The 15,769-nt window shown below is 39.1% G+C and overlaps 1 protein-coding gene across 1 annotated transcript in view; it reads left to right on the forward strand.

The window, feature by feature from the left end:
• Positions 1-13,992, forward strand: part of adgra3 (adhesion G protein-coupled receptor A3) — a 156,135-nt gene extending 142,143 nt beyond the window's left edge. Inside the window, exons 17-19 of the mRNA XM_067989256.1 lie at positions 2,582-2,727; positions 8,109-8,204; positions 12,238-13,992. Coding sequence (XP_067845357.1) covers positions 2,582-2,727; positions 8,109-8,204; positions 12,238-13,498 — 1,503 coding nt within the window. The 3' untranslated portion in view covers positions 13,499-13,992. The remainder of the gene's footprint in view (positions 1-2,581; positions 2,728-8,108; positions 8,205-12,237) is intronic.
• The last annotated feature ends 1,777 nt before the right edge of the window (positions 13,993-15,769 follow it).

Below are 15,769 nucleotides of genomic sequence, written 5' to 3' on the forward strand. Positions count from 1 at the left end.
TAGCAGGGTTACATTTCTACCTTCCAATCCGCTGGGACCGTTCTAGAATCTAGGGAATTTTGGAAGATCACAACCAATGCCTCCACTATCTCTGCAGCCACCTCTTTTAGAACCCTAGGATGTAGGCCATCAGGTCCAGGGTATTTGTCGGCTTTTGGTCTCATTAGTTTCTTTAGTAATTTTTCTCTCTTGATATTAATTACTTTAAGTTCCTCACTTTCGTTAGCCTGTTGGTTCCCCACTATTTCGAGTACATTTTTTGTGTCTGCTACTGTGAAGACAGATACAAAATATTTGATTTAACATCTCTGCCATTTCCTTATTTCCCATTTTAATTTCTCCTGCCTCAGCTTCTAAGGGACCAACGTTTACTTTTGCTACTCTCTTCCTTTTTACATACTTGTAGAAGCTCTTACAATCTGTTTTTATATTTCTTGCTCATTTACTCTCATTCTATTTTCTCCCTATATCAGTTTTATGGTCATCCTTTGCTGGTTTCTAAAACCATCTCAATCCTCAGGCTTACTACTCTTCTTCACAACATTATAAGCCACCTCTTTTAATCTAATACTATCCTTAACTTCTTTAGTTATCCACAGATGGATCACTTTTCCGTGGAGTTTTCATTTCTCAATGGAATATATATTCGTTGAGAATTTTGAAACATTTCTGGGTTTACTTTTCCATCCTGTTAGGTATCTTAAATATTAGGTCCCCTCTAAGACATTTGCTTCTGAGGGTGAAGAGCCCCAGCTTACCTAATTGCTCCTCAGGGCTCATTCTTCTAATATCAGTGATCACTCTCCTCTGCGCCACCTTTAAGCCTGGATGGCCTCTTGTATTGTGGTGACTAGAAGTGTACACAGTACTCTAGATGACACCTCATCAGAGCACAATCTTGGCTAGCCTTGAACAACGATAAAATATGAGTGCGTTAACACTCAGAAGAGTGCACACGATACTGTGTAGAACTGGAATGTAATGCTTTTGTAAATATGTATCGATCCAAAAAAAACCACACAGGTAAAGCAGTCAAGATAACACTCAAGGTAGCACATATGAAGTTTGTGATGATAAACTGTGAGAATCAGTTTATCGATACCAAATTCATTCTAAAATCTGTTACTTCCATGAAATGCATTGCAAGATGTGTTTGTAAAATACATTCAGGTGGAGTTTGATTGGGTGGTTTCAGTAAGTTCTATGCGGGACTTTATCATTAGCTGGTGTTTATGCAAACAGTAGTGAACATAAACTCCCATTGCATTGCAGGATTTCAGTAACATGTAATGGCAAGCATGTGCTGTTTTCGTGCAATCACAATGTTCCCACTGGGAATTCAGTAAAGCACAATGCTGGGGTATAACATTTTTTTACCATATGCAGCACAAGTATAGAAGTTGTTCTTTAAAACGTGATTTGTTTTGGAGAGAGCATTTTGAGCTAGTTAACAGTTGGGTGAAGTATTAGTGGTTACAGGGCTATAACTAGCAGTGATAGCTGTGGGAGGAGCTTGAGGCATTAAATTAGCAGTAGCACAAGAAACAGATTGGCATGCATGCAAATTTTCTATAGTGCATTGATAATCAGTTTGTTAACTCAACCTTTTGAAACTGAATCACGTCATTTGAACTGAAGTGATATTGCATTGTTTAATAACATTAGCACCCTATATACCAGTACATAAGATGGGAAAAGTATGTCCTTATTTGAAGTTCAAAATGGGTGAAGAGTCATCTTATCAACAGGTCATATATTCCTTCCAGTTTCCCACCTAGTCGAGCAATTTCTACAAAAGCGTGGATCCACTTCCCATCAGCTATTGTTCTGATCGGCTTCACACCTCCAGGGGTCTGACATTTAAATGGCAGCTCCTCTTCTGGACATCTGTGCTGGGTCCTGCTGATGATTTTAAATTTCTCCTTAGTATATCTATGCTGCTGGAATGTCTCTGATTTTAAATAATCAGTGGGGCCCTGATCTGAAGTTGAGAGTTGGGAAAGAATGCCCATTTAAGTACCACAGTGGTGAAGGAGTGACAGCTGATAGGAATGCGATCCACTCTGCTGCTTAAATGCTGCAATAATTCAATGGCAACTCCTACTTCTGACCTCACTCCAGGCTGTTGATTTAAAATCAGGCAGCGTATTGATTGGATGCAGGGAAAAATTATTTAAAGCTAGGATTTAAAATCAGGAGGGAGAGTTGCAATTTAAATATCAGAGCTGGAAGAGAAAAATATAGCAGTAGATGGAAATGGGTTGGTTGAAATGGCAAAGAGCAGAGAAAATGTATTTCTGATTAACAGTCAATATGAAGATGAGAATTTTGATGACTAGAAGTTGTTTAATTTTATATGAGGGTCTTTTGAATTTTGGGTGAAATTTTGAGGGTTGCCTGTGGACTGGTTAAATTATATACAAGTATGTACAGTAAATAGTGTTCATTTCACTGTTGCAGAGAGAAGCATCTTTAATATGTATTGTAAATTAATACTGAAACATAAGCACCACAGTATTATGACAGACTTCCAGATTCTATATTTCTATAGTTCCTCACCTTTTAATCTTTTAAAATGTAGGTTGGAATAATTCTACACTATTCTACCCTCGCCACCATCCTGTGGGTCGGTGTCACAGCACGAAATATTTTCAAACAGTTGACCAGGAAAGCAAAGAGATGTCAGGACCCCGAGGAGCCCCCTCCCCCACCTCGGCCAATGCTCAGGTGAGAAAGTTCTTTGTACATCAGTACTTGTGAAGTATGAATTGGTTTCATAGTTTAGTACTGGATCATACAGAAGTTTGAAGATGTTCCATTATATTAAATGAGTCAAATGTATTTTCAGGGGATGCTTTCAATGAGGAAAGGTACATTAAGTATATATGAGTTTTGTCATTTCATACCATAAAGTTTTTTGGAGTTCACATTATGATCTTGCCTTGACTTTCTTTTTAAGTAATGCTGTTTTCAAGGAAAATCATTTGATATGAGGTATGAGTCTGCATATGCATGTGGGTAGGCTCAATCTTGATTTCACATCAGTAAAACAAATTCTCAGAACCATTGGAATACTATGTTAGAAGATATTGAGCTCAGTTTTGAGAGAGGAGACTGAGGATGAGACCGGGGTAAGATATAGATCAAAAATAAATTTGTAAATCCTTTGATAGCTAATGACTTGAAGAAAATATGAAAAGGAGAAAATCAACAAAACATGATACTGTGGATAATCAGGAGAAAATATATTCTTTTAATATGTGGTTATGTATATTTAAAAAAAAATTTTTTGTAAGCATGGACATTCTAATAAAATAGGTCCTGTATACAGAGGAGCCTACAAACTATTTTCAATATTATATACTCAGCATATAGTTCATTAATAATGTAGGACAACATTTGCACATTAAATGTAAGGATGTTGCTTTTGATGTCTCGTTCAATGTTGAGACATCATAGCACCTGTCTGTTTCTATTTTAAAAATTAATTATTAATTCGTAATGCGCATAGCATTCATAATAAAATGGATGAATTGATTGCTCAAATAGAAATAAATATGTACGATCTGATAGCCATTACAGAGACATGGCTGCAAGATGATAAAGGCTGGAACCTGCATATTCAAGGGTACTTGACATTTCGGAAGGATAGGAAGCTAGGAAAAGGTGGAGGGGTAGTTCTGATAATTAAGGATGACATGAGTATAATAGAGAGAAATGACCTTAGTTCTAAAGTCCAAGATGTAGAATCAGTTTGGCTGGAGATGAGAAATAGTAAAGGCAAGAAGTCACTTATGGGAGTAGTTTATAGGCCCCCTAACTAACCACACTGTAGGACAGGATATACAGGAAGAAATAATGGGGGCTTGTGAGAAAGGAACAGCGATAATCATGGGTGATTTTAATCTACATATAGGTTGGAAGAATCTGATTGGCAAAGGTAGCCTGGAAGATGAGTTCATAGAGTGCTTTCAGGACAGTTTCTTGGAGCAGCACGTCCTAGAGCCAACCAGAGAGCAGGCTATTCTAGATCTGGTAATGTGTAATGAGGCAGGATTAATTAATAACCTCCTGGTAAAGGAGCCTCTAGGTAGCAGTGATCACAATATGATTGAATTTTGCTTTCAGTTTGAGGGAGAGAAGAGTAAGTCTAAGACTAGTGTTTTAAACTTAAATAAGGGCAATTATGAGGGCATGAAGACAGAGCTGGCTAAAGTGAACTGGGAAATTAGGTTAAGGGATAGATCAGTAGAGATGCAGTGGCAGACATTTAATGAGATATTTCATAACACTTAGCAGAGATACATTCCAGTGAGAAAGAAAGACTCTGGGGTACCATCTGTGTCTAACTAAGAAAGTTAAAGACAGTATCAAATTGAAAGAAAAAGCATACAATTCCGTGAAGATTAGTGGCAGGTCAGAAGATTGGACAGAATATTAAAAAAAACAGCAAAGAATGACTAAAAGGATAATAAGGAGGGAGAAATTAGAGTATGAGAGAAAACTTGCTAGAAATATAAAAACAGATAGTAAGAGTTTCTAAAGGTATTTAAAAAGAAAAAGAGTAAGTAAAGTGAGCGTTGGTCCTCTAGAGAGAGAGTCTGGAGAATTAATAATGGAGAATTAATAATAAAGAAATGGCGGATGAATTGGACAGAGATTTTGCATCCGTCTTCACTGTAGAGGATACAAGTAACATGCCGGAAATAATTGTGAATCAAGAGCTGAAAGGGAGGGAGGAACTTAAAACATTTACAATCACCAGGGAAAGGGTTCTGAAAAAAATATTAGAACTAAAAGCTGACAAGTCCCCAGGTCCTGACGGACTTCATCCTAGAGTCTTAACAGAGATAGTAGATGCATTGGTATTTTCCAAAATTCCCTAGATTCTGGAAGGGTCCCATCAGATTGGAAAATAGCGAATGTAACTCCTCTATTCAGGAAAGGAGGGAGACAGAAAGCAGGAAACTACAGGCCAGTTAGCTTAACATCTGTCATAGGGAAAATGCTAGAATCTATATTAAGGAGATTATAGCAGGGCACTTAAAAAATCTCTATGCAATCAGGCAGTCAACATAGCTTTGTGAAAGGGAAATCGTGTTTGACTAATTTATTAGAGTTCTTTGAGGAAGTAACAAGCAACATGGATAAAAGGGATCCTGTGGATGTGGTGTACTTGGATTTCCAGAAGGCTTTTGACAAGGTGCCACATCAAAGGCTACTACACAAAATAAGAGCTCATGATGTAGAGGGTAACATATTGGCATGGATAAAGGATTGGTTAGCTAACAGGAAACAAAGAGTAGGCATAAATGGGTAATTTTCAGGTTGGCAAGATATAACGAGTGGAGAGCCACAGGGATCAGTGCTTTGGGCCTCAGCTATTTACAATCCATATCAATGACTTGGATGAAGGGACTGAATGTATGGTTGCTAAATTTGCTGATGACACAAAGGTAGGTAGGAAAGTAAGTTGTGAAGAGGACATAAGGAGTCTGCAAAGGGATATAGGTAGGTTAAGTGAGTGGGCAAAAATTTGGCAGATGGGGTATATTGTGGGAAAATGTGAACTTGTCCACTTTGGCAGGAGGAATAGAAAAGCAATATATTTAAATGAAGAGAGATTGCAGAACCCTGAGGTACAGAGGGATCTGGGTGTCCTAGTACATGAATCACAAAAACTTAGTATGCAGGTACAGCAAGTGATTAGGAAGGCAAATGGAATGTTGTCATTTATTGCAAGGGGAATGGAATATAAAAGTAGAGATGCTACAATTGTACAGGGCATTGGTGAGACCACATCTAGAATACTATGCGCAGTTTTGGTCTCCTTATTTAAGAAAGGACATAATTGCTTTGGAGGCAGTTCAGAGAAGGTTCACTCGACTGATTCCTGGGATGAGGGGGTTATCTTATGAGGAAAGGTTGGACAAGTTGGGCCTGTATACATTGGAGTTTAGAAGAATGAGAGGTGATCTTATTGAAACATATAAGATCCTGAGGGGACTAGAAGGGGTAGATGCTGAGTGGATGTTTCCCCTTGTGGGAGGGACTAGAACTAGGGGCTACAGTTTAAAAATAAGGGGTCTCCCATTTAAGACAGAGATGAGGAGAAATGTTTTCTCTGAGGGTCGTGAGTCTGTGGAACTCCCTTCCCCAGAGCGCGGTGAAGACCGGGTGATTGAATATTTGTAAGGCAGAGTTGGATAGATTCCTGATTAACAAGGGAGTCAAAGGTTATAGTAAGTGGACAGGAAAGTAGGGTTGAGGTCACAATCAGATCAGCCATGATCTTATGAAATGGCAGAGCAGGCTCGAGGGGCCGAATGGCCTACTCCTGCTCTTAATTTGTATGTTCATAACTATGGCTTGTGGTTTTGAACTTTTTTTTAGATTTACCATCTGTTCCCAGGATTGATTTTATAATCAATATTGAAGAGCTTGTTGGACTGTGATTTTCAAAGCATCTATGTTATATTGATAATGTGGAATATTTTCAATTTAAAGCCACTAAAATATGCAGACTATAAACTAAAGCCAACATTTAATGTTATACACAACTTTCAAAACTATCTTATTTTCATTATTCTGACCCAAAAAATGCACTTTTAAATATACTTTGTTCAGTCGGCATCATTTTATATTATGCATCCAAGATCACTCATCTTGAGCATTAACAGCCTCCCCAGCAACACCTATGGAAAATGTAAAGTTGTGTCTAGCACCTAAGTATAAAAACCCTCGAGTCTCCTCTTGCTCGCCTGCTTCCACAGTGCACCTTGGATGTCAATTCCTTGGCTGTATGAAGTAGCATATATTATGTGCTCAGAAATTTGTCACTCATTCTGGATAGCCCACCTGAAACAATTGGGAGGCTGCTTAAATATGAAAATCAGGATCCTATGCTGGTTGTAGAACCTTGATTGCAATTTTCAGGTAAATATCTGCAGAGGGTGCATGCTCCATGCATTTGTACCGGGCATTGAGCAGCCTAACCAGCTGTCTTTAAAGAGACCGCTGGTGGCCAGGCAAAAAAAAAGCCCCAAGAAAATGAAAACATTTTTTGGTGGGAGAAGCAGGAGTGCCGGCCCATTCGAGATTCCCCCCCACCCCAGAACCTCCCTGCAGGCCGGCTCAGCATCGGAGCCTACGATTTCCCGCCCTCCCACAACCACAAGCTGCAGCAGGATGGCCGCAGCTTGTTGGCAGCATGTTAATGAGGCCCAGGCCTTGTGATAGCTCTGGCCTCATGCCAGCACAGCCACTCTGCCGACTTTGTGCCTGTTCGGGTGGAAGTCAAAGATCACACTTTTAACTTTAAGCGATGCCCTCAAACTGGTTCTAAAGGGGGTTCAAACTTTGCTTCTGTTAAATGAAGTACAGTATTAAATGACTTAAAGGATTGGAAATATGTGAAAAAAAATGTAATTTTGTAATAAAATACTAAATGCAAGATGGATGATCTAACCTAAGGTTAAGTGTAGCTGGAAAATGAATACATTTTAGAAAAGAAACTCAACATGTAGAAAATGTCTCACAGGCTCATCACTTTGAAAGGGAATGAAGAAAGATTAACATTTTGGATTTGAATCATCTTCAGTTCTAACTTGTATTTGAGCTTTACCTAATTTTATTTCAGATTTCCAGCATTTTCTTTATCCATACAAACAATAAGTGGGCTGGATACAGGCTTCTAGTGTAAAAATGTGTAGATAGTAATTATTTTGATGCCACTTAAGAATTAGAATAATGTATACTAAACAATCTTAAAATATTGTAATCTCCCTTTTAAATGTATATTTAGTGTTTTGTAAAGTAACATGCTACCTACAAATTGATTGAACCACAGGTTGGTTGAAATTTGGGTTAATGTATGTCCATTACTCGCTTAATGAGCAGAGACCAAGGAGAATTTCATTATATGTCGAGCAGCAATTAAAATGTTACCATTATGTGGTGAAATCTGATTTGGACTATCCAAAATAAATGTGTATACCATATCACTGACTAGTTTTTTAAAAATCTTGTACAACGGTCAACCTAACTACCGTAAGGAAGCCAGACACGCATTTTGTTTAACACCTTTCCTTGTGATCATGTCTTTAAAGGTTCTATCTCATTGGTGGAGGAATTCCTATCATTGTGTGCGGCATCACAGCAGCAGCTAATATTAAAAATTATGGAAGTAAAATAAATGCACCATAGTAAGTACACTGTACTCATTTTTCAGATTTATGGCTGAGGTAATTGTGCTAAGTAGGTGGTGTTTGGTGGAATTGGTCAGAGTTGGGAAGAGATGAAAAAAAAATCCCTAAAGGTTTAAGTGGGACCTCTCAGATGTGGATAAATGCTGTATCAAACAGAACATAGCTTATTCGAGTCTGTTATGAGCTCAGGGAGTCAATTTAATACTTACCATTACTTTGTGAGCTGCTTTTTACTTCTGTAGAGTGTTTGGCAAACTTATTAGAAATCCCTTTAAAACTAAAATCTAGGGATGAGTAGAATCCCAAAACTGCTTATTTCAATTCTAATATCATGGTATTGTAGTGGTTATGTTACTGGACTGGCAACTCAGAAGTAATAAGTTTAAGTTCCACCATGGCAAGCTTAAAATTGAATTCAGTAAATCTGGATTTGTGGGCTAGATCTAGATTAAGTGACCATGGAAGCTGCTATTTTGTCATTAAACCCAACTTGTTTCCAAGGGAAGGGAATCTGCTACCCCTACCCGATTTGTGCATGACTGCACAAGATGTGGTTGACTCTTCATGACCTTAGGGCAACTAGTGGTGGGCAATATAGATTGCTCACATCCCAACAATAGATTTTTAAAAAATCTCTAGTTTTGACTTGTAAGGGTAAAGAGGTGTTTAAGTTGCGAGGTAAGTACTACTAATAAGAATGTAGAAAGGATTTCCTATATTCAGTAAGGCTTGAATATTGAAATCATTATCCTGGCCAAACAATTTTTTAAAAAACGTACCTTTTTCTGAGCTTCATGTGGTGGTCCCTTTAAGGACAGCTGGTTAGGCTGCTCAATGCCTGGTACCAATGATTGAAGTGTGTGTAGTGTGCACTCCACCCATCAGTACCTCAGAACTGCATGGGAGTCTTACAACCGGTGTAGGAACCCGATTTGCATATTACAGATATGGACCGTCCCATTGAAGGCCCTGAACTAGATGTGGCAGCCATACCAGGAATGGGGCGGTAAGTGGCGCGCTGCCATTTTCGCCCTGTTCCTGTCGGGTGAAGGCCATGAAAACTGGCCCCCTCATTTCTGGGTTTCATGGGGAAAAAAATGGTAAAATCACAAACTGTGACAATTGGCATTTAACATTGACTTGGCTGTGTGTATGATGCAGTAAGGTCAACTTTGTAGGCCTCACTAATGAAACTGTCGGCCTTCAGAGCTGGTTTTCAGCCACTCAAAAACTAGGTTTTTCTGCATTTGGCTCTCACCTCTTTTTAAACAAAAATCTATGAAAGAGAGAATTGGTTGCATTACATAGAAATAAACTCAGTTAAAATAGAGGGAGAAGGAAAGAGAAATTTTGATTTGTAACAAAGTGGTTAATGTTACAGTAATAAAGCTACTACTGACATTTGAGTAGCTTTATTATTGTAATATCTGTGTTTGCTTTGACATTGTATGTGAACTAAAAAAAAGCATTTTTGATGAATGCACTACCTAGTGTTGTACTAAGCTGTGCAGACCAGGAAGGTCCCAAGTTCTGTCCTCAACACAAACTGAGCTAGCTGATTGGTTAGGATTTGGAATGCACTCCCCGAGGGAGTGGTGGAGGCAGATTCAATCATGGCCTTCAAAGGGGAACTGGATAAGTACTTGAAAGGAAAAAATTTGCATGGCTACGGGGAAAGGGCGGGGGAGTGGGACCAGCTGGATTGCTCTTGCATAGAGCCGGTGCAGACTCGATGGGCTTAATGGCCTCCTTCTGTGCTGTAACTTTTCTACGATTCTATGATTTCCACCAGACAGATAGCATGACGTTATAATTCGGTTCCACTCCTCTGGCTTTTGAGAAATATATCAACCAAGATTCCTCGCGTCCCCTTGACTTCTACTGCAACAACAGTAATTCATATTAAGAACCTTGAATATAGCGCACCTTGAATATAGAAAAATATCCCAAGGCACCTCACAGTGACATGAAGAAAAATGAATGTTGCCAAAGATTAGCAGGCGTTACCAAAAGCTTGGTCAAATAAGTTGTTTTAAGGAGGGTCGTGAAGCAGCAGGGTGGTTTAGGGAGGTAATTCCAGAGAATGAGACCTAGGTGGCTGAAGGCACGGTCACCGATAGTGAGGTGAAGTGACGGAGATGCACAAGAGGCTGGAGTTAAGAGGAATGATGAATTTAGGGAGGGATATTGTAGGGCTGGAGGAGGTTACTGAGATAGGGAGGATGAGGTCATGGATGGATTTAAAGATGAGGATTAGAATTTTAATTGAAGTGCTGGGGGACTGGGAGCCAATGTGAGCCAATGTAAGCCAACAAGGAATTGATTGATTGGCAACCAGGAGTTGGTATGGGATACAATACAAGCAGCAGAGTTTTAGAAGAACTGGAGTTTATGAATGATGGAGTTTGGCAAAGAGATCAACAAGTCTGCAGGTGATGAAGGCATGTATAAGTGTCTTAGTGCCACATGGTCTGAGGAGAGTGCCAATGTAGACATTGAGTGATGCCCTCATGCAGAAATAGCTGCCAACACACTATTCAGGCTTACACTTGAATAATAACCATTTTTATTGTACCATTAGATGTCTGAGCATAGTTCAGAATTTTTACAAGGCGAACTTGCATCATCTAGTGGTGATCAAAGTATACTGCACAAATCATATTAACTTTATGAACGGATTTAACGAGGCTAGTCATTTTAATATGAGGGGAATGACGGAATTAAATTTTAAATTGCCTTGCAGTAAAACAATTGTATTTTCTTTCAAAAATGTTGTAACAGTTTGTAACTTATTCTGTCAGATCTAATTTTAATTCTGAAATAAAAAGATATTAATGTAAGCAGAAATCCCATAATTTTTAAAGTTTAAAAGATAAAGTGCTGGATTGCCTGCTGTAAGAATGGTCTTCCTCATCTTTGAACATAGTCACATCTCTATAAACACCTAGGGCTGTTGGAGCTATTAAAATTTAAACATGCCTCTATCTCTTTGGTGGTATGGTGCAGTTGTAGTCTTGTTGCTGCCCCCTCTAACTGAAGGAAGTGAAGTTATGACCAGAAGGGGATTGTAGACCTTTGAGTGATTGGTATACAAGGCACAAAATTTATCTCCATGTGATCTCTTTTCCAGCCTCCAACCCCCCCATCCCACATACACATCAATAAAGATAGTGATGGTCCTGTTCGCAGATGGACACTGGACCATGTTCAAAGAATCAGGACGATCCAGAATTATTTTTGGAGGACCTGGTTGCCATTATGAAAAATGTATACAATGCATCTGGGTTATTTTCTCATTGCTTCCCCATATTATAAATCAATAATGTACTAATCTACTGTTTTTGGATGCATTTCCCTTTTTCTAGCAGTTGGCAAACTTTTCAATAGATAACAAGTACGGATACAGTACTGATTATTCATAGACAAAATAACACTCTTCCCTCAAGACTATCTTAGCTCCATTCTGAATTACAGATTGCAAAGATAAAGGATCAGTGTCACTGTGATTGCATCTGTTCCAAAGCTCCCAAATGTATCATATTTTGGCACATAACTTGTTCCTGTATGAATATTTAACTTGAGATGGGGGTTGTCAATCAGAAAAAAAACATTTTCTTTTCAAAGTTAGAGACCAACTGCTATTCTTTCCCAGTTCCATATTATCTTAAGTTTCTCGATCACTTCAGTTTTTTCATATGAAAGATTTGGATTTATTGGAAAACTTTTTAAAAATGAAATCCTGTATCAAAATTGAAACTGGATAAGTGACCTGATTTTTTAATAATTCTTGCTGAAACTCATTTCAGAAAATCTGGCTGGCAAGACAAACCAAAGTCAGATATCATTGAATTTTCAGTTTTAAAATAACTTGTTTCTCCAATTTTGATAATCTTAAACTAAGATTTTGTCCTTTTTGGTAGTGCATTGTTTTGAGAGTTAATCCAAATCCTTTTGCTGGATTATGATATGCATTTGAATTCAATTGAACTCCTATTCTAACAGAATTATGTTTCATGTTTTTGTTTTCCAGCTGTTGGATGGCTTGGGAACCAAGTTTAGGGGCATTTTATGGACCTGTGGGTTTCATCATCTTCATAAACTGCATTTACTTTCTTAGCATATTTGTGCAACTTAAACAACATCCAGAACGCAAATATGAACTGAAGGAAGCAGCAGAAGAACAGCAGTGTTTGGCAAGCACAGACCATGGAGAGTCTCACGTTAATGATTCAGCCTCGACGTCACAGGCAAATTGTTCTGTAGTTTCATCCTCTGCACTGGAGAATGAGCACACATTTCAAGCACAGCTGCTTGGTGCATGTCTGTCTTTGTTTATGTATATTGCCCTGTGGGTATCTGGCGCATTAGCAGTTTCCCAGTACTATCCTATGGATCTTATTTTTAGCTGTCTATTTGGGGCCACAGCTTTGAGTCTGGGTGCATTTCTTGTACTTCACCATTGCATTGGCAGAGAAGACGTACGACGATGTTGGATGACGACATGCTGTCCAGGAAGGAGTGCTTACTCTATGCAGGTTAATGTTCAGCCCACTGATTCAAGTCATGCTAATGGAGAAACCCCAAAACTCGCCAACAGTAGCGCAGAGTCCTCCTGTACAAATAAGACTGCATCCAGCAACAACAAACTGTCCCAAGGATGTAAGCTGACTAATATTCACGCTGCAGCAGTACAGAACCAGATTGTTCCTTTGGCAAGTAACAGACCAACGCAGCTTGACAACAGCCTTACAGAACATTCATTGGACAATGATCTGAAGATGCATGTTGCTCCTGTGGAAGTGCCATACCGTTCGAATGGACAAGTGAACAGGCATCATAAAAACCGGACTAGGGCACACCAAGCTCATCGACACAGCAGGCTGACTGTGTTAAGAGAATATGCATATGATGTTCCTACAAGTGTGGAAGGAAGTGTTCACAATAGCCAGCCAAGGAGTAGACACAGTAACCACGAGAGTCATCATGGGAGCAGAAGGTCTCGCTCTGCTTTTAGAGAACGTCATCAAAGCCACAGCCAACCTGACAGTAGTGATGTAAGTTACACACTGACCCAATGCAATCAAAATATAGTAAAGGATGGAATCAGTAGCAGTAAAGACAGCTTGCCACAGCCCATAGTGGTTGAACTTGAGAACCATAAATCTTATGGCCTTAATTTGGCTAGTCAAAATGGACTGCTGAAAGGCAGTGGGCAAGATGTTCCCTTGCTAAATGCAGACAGCACTGGAAACATCAGAACTGGATTTTGGAGAAATGAAACTACTGTGTAGTTTGCAAAAACTCCAATTTAAAAAAAAACAAAACTGTGATATGCATTCCTTTTCAGTTTAAAATTATTGTAAAAATGTTTACAAGATTGTTTTACATTGTGTAATGAAACTGAAGGTACAGTCTAATATCTGATATGTGAAGCTTTAATTTTCTTGTATCTTATTTTATACCTTTTTAAGTGACCCAAATCTCTCAATCATTTGTGTGAAAATGCAATGAAAACAGTTTCACAGTTTCTATTTTTGTAGCATTTAGTCCTGTTTTGTTACACAGTACTGGATGTTCTTAAACTTATACATAAAATTGCATGAATAATGGAGCTCAGAAGCATTGGGTAATATCAACATTCTGGGCATGTAATTTTCTACGTAATAAAAGGTTTGCCTTGTGACATGGGTATGAGTTACAACATGTTTGAGAAAATCAAATTGATTCAGCATTTATTTTTATTGCATTGCTCTCAATTTGTAACATTACAGATACATTTGACAAACATGTATGCTCTGGGTATTTTATAGTTTTTTGTGTCTCGTGTTTACCTGATGATTTTGTGGATCAATGTATGTATGCAGTGGTTCTGAGGCAAAGACCAGAAAGGTCCCATGTTATTACTGAGAGAGCTGAAATCAGCCAAATTAGCAGTGGTGGTCTTGAAATTGATTTAAATACGCCGCCCCCCCCTCCAAGCTGAAAAAGGGAAGAATTAGTTGGATTCCTGCAACCAACCATTACTCCCTCAGCACTTTCAGAAGGTTTGCATTTGAACACATCTGATGTGATCCAAATTCAGGTCAGCCATTATGTTCCCTCATGGACAAATAGCCTGCCAACACATAAATGGCCACTTGAGTAAGTTACTAGAGGATGGAACCATATCCCAGCGTAAGTGAGCATCCACTAAATAGGGATAGAGAAGATGGATCACACGCAAGGTTGTGCAAAGAGCTATAAAACCAAAGTTGAACACACATGTCTATTTTCTCTTTCCTTTCTACACCTCTCAGATCATTTGGAAGCTTGTACTTCTGCTTAGAGGTTCTTGATAATGGCACAGCTGAGATCAGAAATCTGAGTGGGGAGTTGGGGAGTGACAACCCACATCTTTCCACTCATACCACTGCTTTAGGTTCCTTGCACACACTTAGTGTTTCAACTGTCACAACCACTGTTGCACTCCTCTCAACTGAGTTTGAACAAAGTTTAACACTTGTATTTTCTGATGCTTTTCTCTCTCTTATTGGACTTGAGTACTGAAACTTTATGAAATGCAAGAAAGAATCCTACCTTTCTATTTGATAACAAGATATTATTTCAGATAGCCTGGTGCATTAAATGACCTTTCACCAAGGCTGAACACATTTATCCGATTACCTTTTTATTGGTCAGCAGGGTGTCTAACACACACAAACTCATCACCCATGTTTAAGACCAGAACTTAAACACCATTGAGCACTGATGCGCTTGTTTAGCTTGGATCATCCTACCTCCTAGGTTATTGGTTGGAACCAAGTAGGAAGAACTCCAGCACCCACTGACCATTCTATCCCACCAGTCACATCAATGAGCCAGGCTGGGCAATTGTCAGCAGTACCCTAGAGTACTGCACACTCACCTGGCTGCAGTATTGGATTACTAGGTCTGCCACCAAGGATTGACTCTGTTCCAAACTCCCATCTTCAAGCATATCATTTTGGAATCAGATTTATCCCAAATAAACCCACTTACTCACCCCATCCCCAGGAAGATTCAGTTGACTAATGATTATCTAATAACAAGCACCAGAAACTGCTCTTGAGTAGCATCACTCACCATGCTCCAGACCACAGCATAGGCACACACCAAATCCGTATGGACATTGGTTCCACTAGTTGGAACAACAACTTATTTCTGCAACCAAATCGCTGTAGACAGTACATCCTCCACAGGTCCTTACATCATGATGAATATAGATGTCCTTTAAATGGGGAAACACGGAGGCTTTGATGACAGCTGCTGGATGCTGATTTATGGAAGCACATACTCCCTAATCTAGGGTTTACTGTCTACACCTGCCCTTTGTAAAACCACTGTCATAAGGAGGCGGGGACTCCAAGCATCTAAGTTCCCACACTTCAGGCCTGTTCAAGATCTTGGTGTATGGTCAGTGTTGATAACAGACAGGTTGTTGAGCCACCTGGGGTCCAGAATGTGAATGTGGCTTTGATCCCGACAGGTTTGTAAACACTTTTTTAAAAATAAAATTAAGCAGTCTCCTTAGGAAGGGGTCAGTG

The sequence above is a fragment of the Heptranchias perlo genome, chromosome 1 (assembly GCF_035084215.1).
Source record: "Heptranchias perlo isolate sHepPer1 chromosome 1, sHepPer1.hap1, whole genome shotgun sequence".
NCBI lineage: Eukaryota > Metazoa > Chordata > Chondrichthyes > Hexanchiformes > Hexanchidae > Heptranchias > Heptranchias perlo.